Source organism: Camelina sativa, chromosome 5, assembly GCF_030686135.1.
Source record: "Camelina sativa cultivar CO46 ecotype springtype chromosome 5, ASM3068613v1".
Lineage (NCBI taxonomy): Eukaryota > Viridiplantae > Streptophyta > Magnoliopsida > Brassicales > Brassicaceae > Camelina > Camelina sativa.
Genome location: NC_141884.1, coordinates 7,808,324 through 7,819,510, shown reverse-complemented (window position 1 = coordinate 7,819,510; position 11,187 = coordinate 7,808,324). Strand labels below are relative to the sequence as shown.

The 11,187-nt window shown below is 48.1% G+C and overlaps 3 protein-coding genes across 3 annotated transcripts; 2 read left to right on the top strand and 1 right to left on the bottom strand.

Annotated features, from left to right (window-relative positions):
* Nucleotides 1-380: 380 nt before the first annotated feature.
* Nucleotides 381-992, top strand: LOC147943380 (uncharacterized). The gene is made up of 2 exons (XM_087512223.1): nt 381-701; nt 792-992. Exons 1-2 carry the CDS (start codon nt 381-383, stop codon nt 990-992), a joined length of 522 nt encoding a protein of 173 aa, XP_087368349.1.
* A 4,376-nt stretch (nt 993-5,368) lies between these two features.
* On the top strand, nt 5,369-8,171 carry LOC147943379 (uncharacterized). Its single transcript, XM_087512222.1, has 4 exons — nt 5,369-6,251; nt 6,335-6,469; nt 6,553-7,136; nt 7,245-8,171. Exons 1-4 carry the CDS (start codon nt 5,369-5,371, stop codon nt 8,169-8,171), a joined length of 2,529 nt encoding a protein of 842 aa, XP_087368348.1.
* A 2,290-nt stretch (nt 8,172-10,461) lies between these two features.
* LOC147943378 (uncharacterized) lies at nt 10,462-10,854 on the bottom strand. Its single transcript, XM_087512221.1, has one exon. It carries the CDS (start codon nt 10,852-10,854, stop codon nt 10,462-10,464), a length of 393 nt encoding a protein of 130 aa, XP_087368347.1.
* Between the last annotated feature and the right edge of the window lie 333 nt (nt 10,855-11,187).

Sequence of the window (11,187 nt, the reverse complement as noted above, 5' to 3'; positions counted from 1 at the left end):
ACGAGCTGGGGAGTTAATGCGCTAAGTGGCTGCAACTCTTGGACCCTTCGGCTTCGCTGTATTAATTGCTTGGTTTAAATGGTGAATTGCTTTTCTAAGGCGTTTCTCATCATTACCGCATGCGGATGTTGCGTGTGGCGCGATTTTTATTGCGAGGCGACGGTTGGCTGGGGAGGGAGGTGCATTAAATGCGGTAAAGTGGACGGTTTTCTAGTTAACCGTCGTGTCGCTTCACTTCTGTCCTGTCTTTGCTATATATAAAGGGAGGCGTGGGTGGGCGAAAGTGGGTCACGCAACGTTCTCTTCGTCTTTTCTTTATTTCAGTTTGCTGACAATCTTTCCTTGCTTCATACTCTCCTTCCTCCTTCTCTGCTTCGATCATGAGTAGCTCCGATGACTCGGGGGAATGGGTTCCGGTGAATCGCAGTGAACGGATTGTTTTCGGTCGTCCTCGAACTGGCCGTTCTCCGTCGCCAGTTCGTGTCGATCCGGCTCAGCCTAGTGATGGGTCGGGTCGATTTGTTGAAGCTGGTCCTCATGATCTGTTCTTTCCGTGGAGAAGCCCATCCGTTGCTGCGGCGTCACCACCGTTTCGGCCACTGCCGCGGAACTTCGTGCAGGGTGTTGCTGAGATTCCGGTGGAGTTCCTTCAGTCCTTGAGTCCTGACGAAAGGCGTTTGGCGGTTGGCTGGTTTAGGACGGTTAGTTCGTCATGTTGCGCTTTCTATTATCTAATTTCGACCTTCTAACTACTTTGCTTTTTTTTTTTTTTTCTTTCTTGTTACTGGTAGATCGAGATTCAGCACCGGGCCTACCGTCGCCGGCATGAGTTTCTGGTCAAGCAGATTATGGACCTCGAGATGGGGATGCGGAAATTGGAGGCTGGGCCAGAGGATTGGGAGCGATTTGGGTTCGGGAAGTTTCGTGTGATGCCTTTCTGGCTCCGTGATCGAGTTCGTGCCTACAGCCGTAGAGTCCGTGAGAGTCGCTGAGGGTGCTCGGCGTATTATATGTCTTTACCGGTTGATGAACCGTTCCCCCTTTTTTTTTTTTTTGGTACCCGTGTGTTGGGTTACGTATTATTCTCGGAACTTTTACGGTTGGTGTTATTTTTTTTGTTGAACGCTTTACCCGCTTGGCGGGTTTTATTTTCGGGTGTTTATGTTATGTTTGGGTTATTCTCGACAGTGAGACGTCTCTCATCTTATTGTGTCGAGCCGAAAGTCTTTGTTCGGAACCGTTTTTTTTGTGTCTGCTTTTGCAGGATGTGACTGTCAGATTTTGGGAGCGAGAAGCGTTGGATTCGCGTATTAAAGCTCGGCTTATTCCCTACCTTGGAACCGAAGAGGTTGCGCGCTGGTGGCGGCTTATTTCGCTTATCGGCCTTGGTTTATTTGCGAGAAATGGTTGGAGCTCGGCTTACGATCTGCACCTCGCGTGGAGTGCTATTTTTTATTATTTTGTTTAATCCTCACGACTGGCCAAATTGCCGACCCTGTTTGGGTGTGTATTTTTTTGTTTTCTTTGTTGCCTGTATGATATTTGTCGAATTTTGCAAGACAATATGCTTAATAAAAAGGAACGCGGGGATTTTCACAGAAAATTGCATTCATAAGTTGTGGCTGCGCCTTTTCAGGTTGCCTACGTACCCTTTTTTTTTTTTTTTTTAAAAGGATAAAGCCGATCGTAGTTCAAGTTACACAGATACTGAATACTCCTAGATGGAAATAGAAATATAATATGCGTAATACACAAATTTCTTAATAGAAGTAGCGCTTAAGGTTGCCGGCGTTCCAAGATCGCGGAATAGCTTCGCCGGACATGGTAACTAGTTCATAAACTCCCGGGCGAACAATTTTGGATACTTGGTACGGCCCTTCCCATTTTGCGCAGAGCTTACCATCGTTGAGCTCGGCGGTGTTTTCGAACACCTTGCGTAGAACGAGGTCTCCCTCGCTGAAGGATCGCAGGTTGACCTTTTTGTTATAATGACGAGCTGCCGCCTGCTGGTAATTCTGAATTCGGAGCAAGGCGCGATCTCGTAGTTCTTCGATCTCGTCGAGGCTGTCATAGAGCATTTCGTCGTTTAGCTCGGTGTTCTTGACTAACATGGTCTGGCGTAAACTGCCTACGCTTACTTCGGCTGGCGCCATTGCTTCCAGGCCATAAGCTAGCGAGAATGGTGTTTGTCCTGATGCTCTTCGCGGAGTTGTTCGGTGGGACCATAGCACGCCGTCTAGCTCGTCGGCCCAGAGGCCTTTCTTTTCTTTGAGCCGCTTTTTTAAGCCACTTAAGATAGTCTTATTGGTCGCCTCAGCCTGACCGTTGCCTTGAGGGTACCTCGGGGTTGATTTACTAAGCCGGATACGCCAACTTGCACAGAAATCATCGAATTTTTTGGATATAAACTGCGATCCGTTATCTGTTACGATTTCGTAGGGTAATCCGTGTCGGCATATTATATTTTTCCAGACAAAGTTTTGGACCTCATTCGCTTGGATTTTCTTATAGGAATCAGCCTTAACCCACTTGGTGAAGTAGTCAGTCAATATAAGAAGGAACTTTTTGCCGTGTGACGCGGGTAGTGGTCCGACGATATCCATTGCCCATCTCATAAACGGATACGGCGCTGTTGTTGTTGAGAGTAATTCTGCCGGGGCGTGTATATCGGATGCATGTCTCTGACATTTTTCACACTTCACGGCGAACTGCTCGTAGTCACTGACCATAGTCGGCCAGTATATTCCATGTTTCCTGATTTTTAGTGCTAAGGCGTGTCCACCAGAGTTGTTTCCTCCGGCTCCTTCGTGTGTTTCCTGCATTACTCGCTGGGCTTCTTCTGTCGAGATGCAATGTAGTAATATGCCGGCCGCGCTCCAACGGTAAAGGCGTCCCTCGACTATAACGTACTGTGCCACCTTCTTTTTAAGGCGTCGGGACTGCCATTTATCTGCCGGGATTACTCCTTCACTGATGTACTGAAGTATTTCTTGGCGCCAGTCCGCGGGTTCGGCGGCGAGCTTGGCCTCATGGTTAGGTTGTGCCTCATCGTCAAGGTCGGCATGTTCCGCCGGGTCGGCAGATATGATGTTAACTTGAGCCCCAGAGTCGATGCTACTTACTGAGATACTCTCGACTGGGATTACCCGACGTAGGTCCGGGTCTGAGGTTGATGCTAAGACGGCCAGGGCGTCTGCGGGTGCGTTGGCGCTTCGAGGTATCTTGTCGATCATGAAATGGTCGAAACCCTTTGCTAGCTCCTTTACTATCTTTAAATATGCGTCCATGCGGCCGCATTTGGTACCGTACTCTCCATTGTATTGGTTTGCGACGAGCTGGGAATCGCAGTAGGCATGAAGCCTTTTTACGCCGATCCCTGCTGCAAGCCGCATTCCGGCAAGTAAAGCTTCATACTCTGACTCATTGTTTGTTGCGTTGAAGTTGAGACGGAACGACTGCTCAACAACCTCTCCGGTTGGGGATGTTAAGCGAATCCCAATTCCTGAACCATGCTGCGATGAGGCTCCGTCGACGTACAAATACCAGTTCTCTTCGCTTGAGCTAGGAGAGGTGAAATGTTGGGGCAGCTCGACAATGAAATCTGCCAATACTTGAGACTTCATGCAAGTTCGGCCCAGATATTCGATATCGTACTCACTTAATTCGACTGCCCACTTCGCCATGCGACCTGATTGTCCTGGGCTATGCAGAATTTGCCGCAGAGGTTGGTTCGTCAGGACCGCGATTGTATGTGATTGGAAATAGGGTCTGAGCTTGCAAGCTGAAGTTACCACGGCGTATGCTATTTTTTCCAGGTTCGGATAACGCAACTCAGCCCCGTCGAGGGTCTTGCTGACGTAGAAGATTGGCTTTTGTTCGCCTCGGTCGTCTCTGACTAATACTCCGCTAACTGCCGATCCCGAAACAGCGATATATAGGTAAAGCTTTTCTCCTTCCTCAGGCTTTGAAAGTATGGGAGGGGTGGTTAAATAAGTTTTTAACTCGACGAACGCCTGCTCGCATTCGGCGGTCCATTCGTACGCTTTGTTCGTCGATCGCAGCAATTGGTAGAACGGCAAGCTTTTATCGGTTGACCGTGAAATGAATCGGTTTAAAGCTGCTATCCTGCCGGTCAGGCGTTGGACTTCGCGCTTGTTTCGCGGCGAGGGCATGTCGAGTATGGCTTTTATTTGCTTCAGGTTTGCCTCTATTCCCCTTTTGGTGACGATATACCCTAGAAATTCTCCTGACGTCACACCGAATGAGCATTTTGCCGGGTTGAGTTTCATGTTATACTTATTCAGGGTTTGAAAACACTTTCGCAGGTGCTCGACGTGATCGTTTGCGTTTGCGGATTTGACTAACATGTCGTCGATGTACACCTCGGAAAGTCCTTTGTTATGTTACCGTCCTTTGTTATGTTACCGGCTTATAACGGTTATATGGTGATCCAAGATAATAGAAAGGGTTTATGTTACCATCGTCTAGATTCACTAGTATAGCTACTAGCTCGAGGATGATATAATAGAAAGGGTGAAACAAAGGACTTTTATTAAGATAGTCAAAGATCGTCGAATTACAATATAACCGTTATAAGCCGGGTGGCTAATTACAGAGAATTGTGCTTCTCAAAATGACTAACTGAACTATAGCTTAGAATCGGATTTACTCCTGACTCTTGCCCGATGTTACTTGCCCTTCTCTGCAAGCTGATCCCCTGGTATTTATAGCTGATGGGACGTTTCACCTCTCTGCCTCGGGATCGATGTGGGATTGTCCTCAAGTAAAGTCGGCGATCGTTCTTATCCGGGCCGTCATTTATTGGGCTGTCCGTCTTAATTGGGCCTTCTAGGAGCTTGATCGGCCCGACAAGTAGGATTTAGCCGGTTTGCCTTCTTGGGTTTTTGGGTTGACTGTTTCGATAATGGGCCTGCAGGAAAGCCTGTTAAGGCTGGGTGAAACCCATATCCAACAATTGTCCCCCCCTTAGTTCATTGTGGTCAGCCTTGAGCCAATGAGCTTGTTCGGGAAATATTAAGTCTGGCTCGTTATCAGAACGTTGGCCCAGTCTTTTATACTCTGTCGTGGAGAGGGAAATTGGAACGTCGTTTCCTAGGGTTGCATCGTTTCGCACCCATTGTTACTTTAACGGTTTCTTTTCCCGCAGCTTATAAAAGTAGACTTCTTGGGGTGCCCTCTTCAGTTCTTCTCCAGTCGCAAAAACCGAGGTAACCCTTCTCTCTCTTTTGTTGGAACCTTTCTCTTTTTCTTTTTTTTTATCTTCTTCCCTAGTTATCTTTTAGATTTTTAGTGTAACTTATACTTTCTCCCGATCGGGTTTGTTGTTGTAATTGTCGATTTGAATTCAATGTCGGGTTCTTGTGAGGAGTTTTTGAACGAGCGTTCGCCTACGGGTTCCTCTGAGGCCGGTCCGTCGATGCAGGCTGCCGATTCGTCCGATTCCGGAGTTTCAGCATATTCATCTAGGCTTCGCAGGCGAAGTAGAAAAGTAGAATCGTCGGGCCACTCTCCGACACTCGAAGTTGATCTGGGATTCCTTGCCCCTTCTGGAACTCCAGTCAAACCTGAGGCAGGCAATTTTAGTCCTGACAGATCTGGCTATCCCGATTCGCCTTGCTCCCGTGGCGAAGCCAGATCTGGCCACTCGTCCAATAACGTGTCTCTCGAGGATGAGATCGAGATTGGCGAAGGGACTGACTACCCGGATGCGCCTTTTGATTCGGGAAGGTCACTTTGTGATGCCGACTCTCTCTGCGTGATGATTGACTTCTGTAATTCCCCCCTGCGCGTTTCTGTTGTATGTCCGACTTCTGAGGAGCGTGTATTTAAGTGCCCTGATGGGTTTATCAGTTTATATGAACCGTTTTTTACTAAGGGCGGTCTCCGCTTTCCGATTCCAGCCTTCATGATGGAGTATTGTTGGCATCGTCAGATTGCTATTACGCAGCTTACCGTCCACACTATTCGCAACATGATTGGTCTTAAGCACCTTGCTGACCAATGCGGGGTCAAATTGACCGCCTTCTTTGTTGAGGATATGATGCGTTTTACTAGGCAGAAGGGTTTTAACGGCATTTGGTATGCTAGTGCCACGCCGGGATATAAGCTGATGGACCATCCGCCGTCAAAAACCCATACTTGGCTGAACAGATACTTCTATGCTAAAGTTGATGATGCCTTGGTAGAGGATGTGTCAATAGGTTATAAGACTGAGTGGAATTTGTCCCCTGGTAGTTTCTTGGGTGATCCATTATCCTTTTCCTTTTGCTCCCGTTTTGGATTGCTAACTGTCTTTATTTTTGATGATCCTCAGATTTGGTTGATAAGTCTGCTGATCCGCCAACTCCTGATTTCTTTGAGGTTCATGATCTTCTAAGGAGGCAAACGGTGCTTGACTGGAGGACTATTCTGCAGCTAGACCTAACTAGGGGCAGGAAACCATCGAAAGGTATTGCTTTGTTGTGCTTGCCGGTTTTGGTTCGACCAGTTTGTCATTTATATTTTATTGAGGATCCTGGTTTACGATGACAGGAGGTGTGAGTCAAGCAGGGATGGTGAAACTGGGTGTTCCCAAATACTCCGGCAAGCCGGTCTCGAAGAAGAAGAACGCTGCAGAAGAGAAGGAACTGCAGTTGGCGCTGAAGAAGAGTCTGGCCGATCAATCATCTATTCAGGGTTCTCGCGTTGGGGGTACCTCGGGTGGCCGATCTTCAGATGGTAACAAGGCATCGCGAGAAAAGGGGAAAAACAGTGAGGCTGCTCGGCGGGATAAGGATATCGTTCCTATCGATCTCACGGTTGAAAAAGATCGCTCTTCCTCGAAAAATTTGCCTGACCCGACGGGGGATTCTGGCAAGCGCAAAGAGGCTCCGGCTGGTTCTGATGCGGTCGTTGCGTTTAAAAAGCCTAGGACCTCCTCGCTAGACCCAAAGGATAAAGGCGTCCAGCCTTCGTATTTTCATAACTTCCGCTATGCGAAGGACACTCCTTTCCTTTCTGACAAACGGGAATGTGGTGCTCTCATTCGTGAGGTCTCCAAAGTGTCGGGTGATCGCTCTGAGGGGGACTTGAAGGAGGATGATGCATTCGACGAATGGGCTCGGCATCATCTCCAGGTTCATCCTCTCTTCTCTATATATATATATATTATTATTATTATTGTTTTATTATTATTATTATTATTTTTTTTTTTTTTTTTTTTACTTTATTTGGTTTTGCCTCAGTCGGCAAGCTCGGTGTATTCGATGGTTTGTCGCTACGAGCGCAGGCTGAAGGCTGCCGAACGTGAGACTGCTTTTGCTGAGGCTGGACTAAAGGATTGCCAGAACCAGGTCGGCAAGTATCGATCTGAATCGACTAAGGTTTGGCGGGAGTTTGATCGTCTGAAGGAGGAGAATCGCCAACTGCAGGGGTCCTTGGAACGTTCTTGTGCCGACATCACTCGCCTGGAAACTTCCGTCAGACGGGCTGCTGAAGATTATGATCATCAACTGAAGGCTGCGGTCGAGAAGAGAGCCGAGGAAATTCGTCGCGAGGTGAGGGATTTCTACCGCGAACGGTCGGACCAAAATCGTCAGCATATCTGGGACGTGAGGCGGGCTTTTAACCCAATGATGATGAAGGCTCAGGCGAATGGTATCCTAAAGCAGGTTGAGAACCTTGTGGCTGATGGTTGTCCAGTTCCTACGAAGGTGGTCCGATTTGTCACTGACGGCTCGGCATTTTGGGATAATGTTGTGGATGGCATTGAGATCACCCCGCTTGTCAACGATGGGTACGTGGTGACTCCAACCGCTGAGCGTGTTGCGGCTAATCCTCGGCGTATTCCTGGCTATGATGAGATCGTCGATTTTGACGAGTATGGTTCGAACATGCCGTCTGCTACTGCCGAGGTTGCGGAACCCGATCTGCCCGACACTGAAGAACATGCTCCCAATGCTGAGACACAGGCGGTGAGACAGGAAACGCCGGAACTGGACATTGTGACTGGCCTCGCTTTGGCGGATGCTGCTGTGGCTCCGATTTCCGAAGGGATTGAAGGTCGTAGCGTTCAAATTGCTGGGCTTGTCAGTGATGCAGGCGTGAGGGATCCACTAGCCCCTGCTCCAGTCATCGCCTCTGAAGGCGAGGGCGAAATTGTGCCGGAATAAGCCCTGCGAGGCTTTGGAACTATGCCGTTTGTGGCTCTTATCGTTTAAGACTTATTTATATTTTGCATCTCCGTTTTTTTTTTAGTATGACTTGAATACTTTGGGGGTGGTGTATTAATTCCCCCTCCCTTTTGTTTGTGAATGATGGTAATGATTCTAAGTTTGCGACGTTCTGTCCTTGCGGTTTATTACGTGTTTTTTTTTACGAGCTGGGGCGAGACTTTAGGCAAAGTTAGGATTTGCCATAGTCCCCCCCTTTTTGACGAGCTCGGGCGAGACTTAGGCAAAGTTAGGATTTGCCATAGTCCCCCCCCTTTTTGACGAGCTGAGGCGAGACTTAGGCAAAGTTAGGATTTGCCATAGTCCCCCCCCTTTTTGACGAGCTGGGGCGAGACTTAGGCAAAGTTAGGATTTGCCAAAGTCCCCCCCCCTTTTTGACGAGCTGAGGCGAGACTTAGGCAAAGTTAGGATTTGCCATAGTCCCCCCTTTTTGACGAGCTGGGGCGAGACTTAGGCAGAGTTAGGATTTGCCAAAGTCCCCCCCTTTTTTGACGAGCTGGGGAGTTAATATGCTAAGTGGCTGCAACTCTTGGACCCTTCGGCTTCGCTGTATTAATTGCTTGGTTTAAATGGTGAATTGCTTTTCCAAGGCGTTTCTCATCATTACCGCATGCGTATGTTGCGTGTGGCGCGATTTTTATTGCGAGGCGACGGTTGGCTGGGGAGGGAGGTGCATTAAATGCGGTAAAGTTGATGGTTTTCTAGTTAACCGTCGTGTCGCTTCACTTCTGTCCTGTCTTTGCTATATATAAAGGGAGGCGTGGGTGGGCGAAAGTGGGTCACGCAACGTTCTCTTCGTCTTTTCTTTATTTCAGTTTGCTGACAATCTTTCCTTGCTTCATACTCTCCTTCCTCCTTCTCTGCTTCGATCATGAGTAACTCCGATGACTCGGGGGAATGGGTTCCGGTGAATCGCAGTGAACGGATTGTTTTCGGTCGTCCTCGAACTGGCCGTTCTCCGTCGCCAGTTCGTGTGGATCCGGCTCAGCCTAGTGATGGGTCGGGTCGATTTGTTGAAGCTGGTCCTCATGATCTGTTCTTTCCGTGGAGAAGCCCATCCGTTGCTGCGGCGTCACCACCGTTTCGGCCACTGCCGCGGAACTTCGTGCCGGGTGTTGCTGAGATTCCGGTGGAGTTCCTTCAGTCCTTGAGTCCTGACGAAAGGCGTTTGGCGGTTGGCTGGTTTAGGACGGTTAGTTCGTCATGTTGCGCTTTCTATTATCTAATTTCGACCTTCTAACTACTTTGCTTTCCATTTTCTTTCTTGTTACTGGTAGATCGAGATTCAGCACCGGGCCTACCGTCGCCGGCATTAGTTTCTGGTCAAGCAGATTATGGACCTCGAGATGGGGATGCGGAAATTGGAGGCTGGGCCAGAGGATTGGGAGCGATTTGGGTTCGGGAAGTTTCGTGTGATGCCTTTCTGGCTCCGTGATCGAGTTCGTGCCTACAGCCGTAGAGTCCGTGAGAGTCGCTGAGGGTGCTCGGCGTATTATATGTCTTTACCGGTTGATGAACCGTTCCCCCTTTTTTTTTTTTCTTTTTTTTGGTACCCGTGTGTTGGGTTACGTATTATTCTCGGAACTTTTGTATTACGGTTGGTGTTATTTTTTTTGTTGAACGCTTTACTTGCTTGGCGGGTTTTATTTTCGGGTGTTTATGTTATGTTTGGGTTATTCTCGACAGTGAGACGTCTCTCATCTTATTGTGTCGAGCCGAAAGTCTTTGTTCGGAACCGTTTTTTTTTTGTGTCTGCTTTTGCAGGATGTGACTGTCAGATTTTGGGAGCGAGAAGCGTTGGATTCGCGTATTAAAGCTCGGCTTATTCCCTACCTTGGAACCGAAGAGGTTGCGCGCTGGTGGCGGCTTATTTCGCTTATCGGCCTTAGTTTATTTGCGAGCAATGGTTGGAGCTCGGCTTACGATCTGCACCTCGCGTGGAGTGCTATTTTTTATTATTTTGTTTAATCGTCACGACTGGCCAAATTGCCGACCCTGTTTGGGTGTGTATTTTTTTGTTTTCTTTGTTGCCTGTATGATATTTGTCGAATTTTGCAAGACAATATGCTTAATAAAAAGGAACGCGGGGATTTTCACAGAAAATTGCATTCATAAGTTGTGGCTGCGCCTTTTAAAAAAAAAGGATCAAGCCGATCGTAGTTCAAGTTACACAGATACTGAATACTCCTAGATGGAAATAGAAATTTAATATGCGTAATACACAAATTTCTTAATAGAAGTAGCGCTTAAGGTTGCCGGCGTTCCAGGATCGCGGAATAGCTTCGCCGGACATGGTAACTAGTTCGTAAACTCCCGGGCGAACAATTTTGGATACTTGGTACGGCCCTTCCCATTTTGCGCCGAGCTTACCAGCGTTGAGCTCGGCGGTGTTTTCGAACACCTTGCGTAGAACGAGATCTCCCTCGCTGAAGGATCGCAGGTTGACCTTTTTGTTATAATGACGAGCTGCCGCCTGCTGGTAATTTTGAATTCGGAGCAAGGCGCGATCTCGTAGTTCTTCGATCTCGTCGAGGCTGTCATAGAGCATTTCGTTGTTTAGCTCGGTGTTCTTGACTAACATGGTCTGGCGTAAACTGCCGACGCTTACTTCGGCTGGCGCCATTGCTTACAGGCCATAAGCTAGCGAGAATGGTGTTTGTCCTGATGCTCTTCGCGGAGTTGTTCGGTGGGACCATAGCACGCCGTCTAGCTCGTCAGCCCAGAGGCCTTTCTTTTCTTCAAGCCGCTTTTTTAAGCCACTTAAGATAGTCTTATTGGTCGCCTCAGCCTGACCGTTGCCTTGAGGGTACCTCGGGGTTGATTTACTGAGCCGGATACGCCAACTTGCGCAGAAATCATCGAATTTTTTGGATATAAACTGCGATCCGTTATCTGTTACGATTTCGTAGGGTAATCCGTGTCGGCATATTATATTTTTCCAGACAAAGTTTTGGAC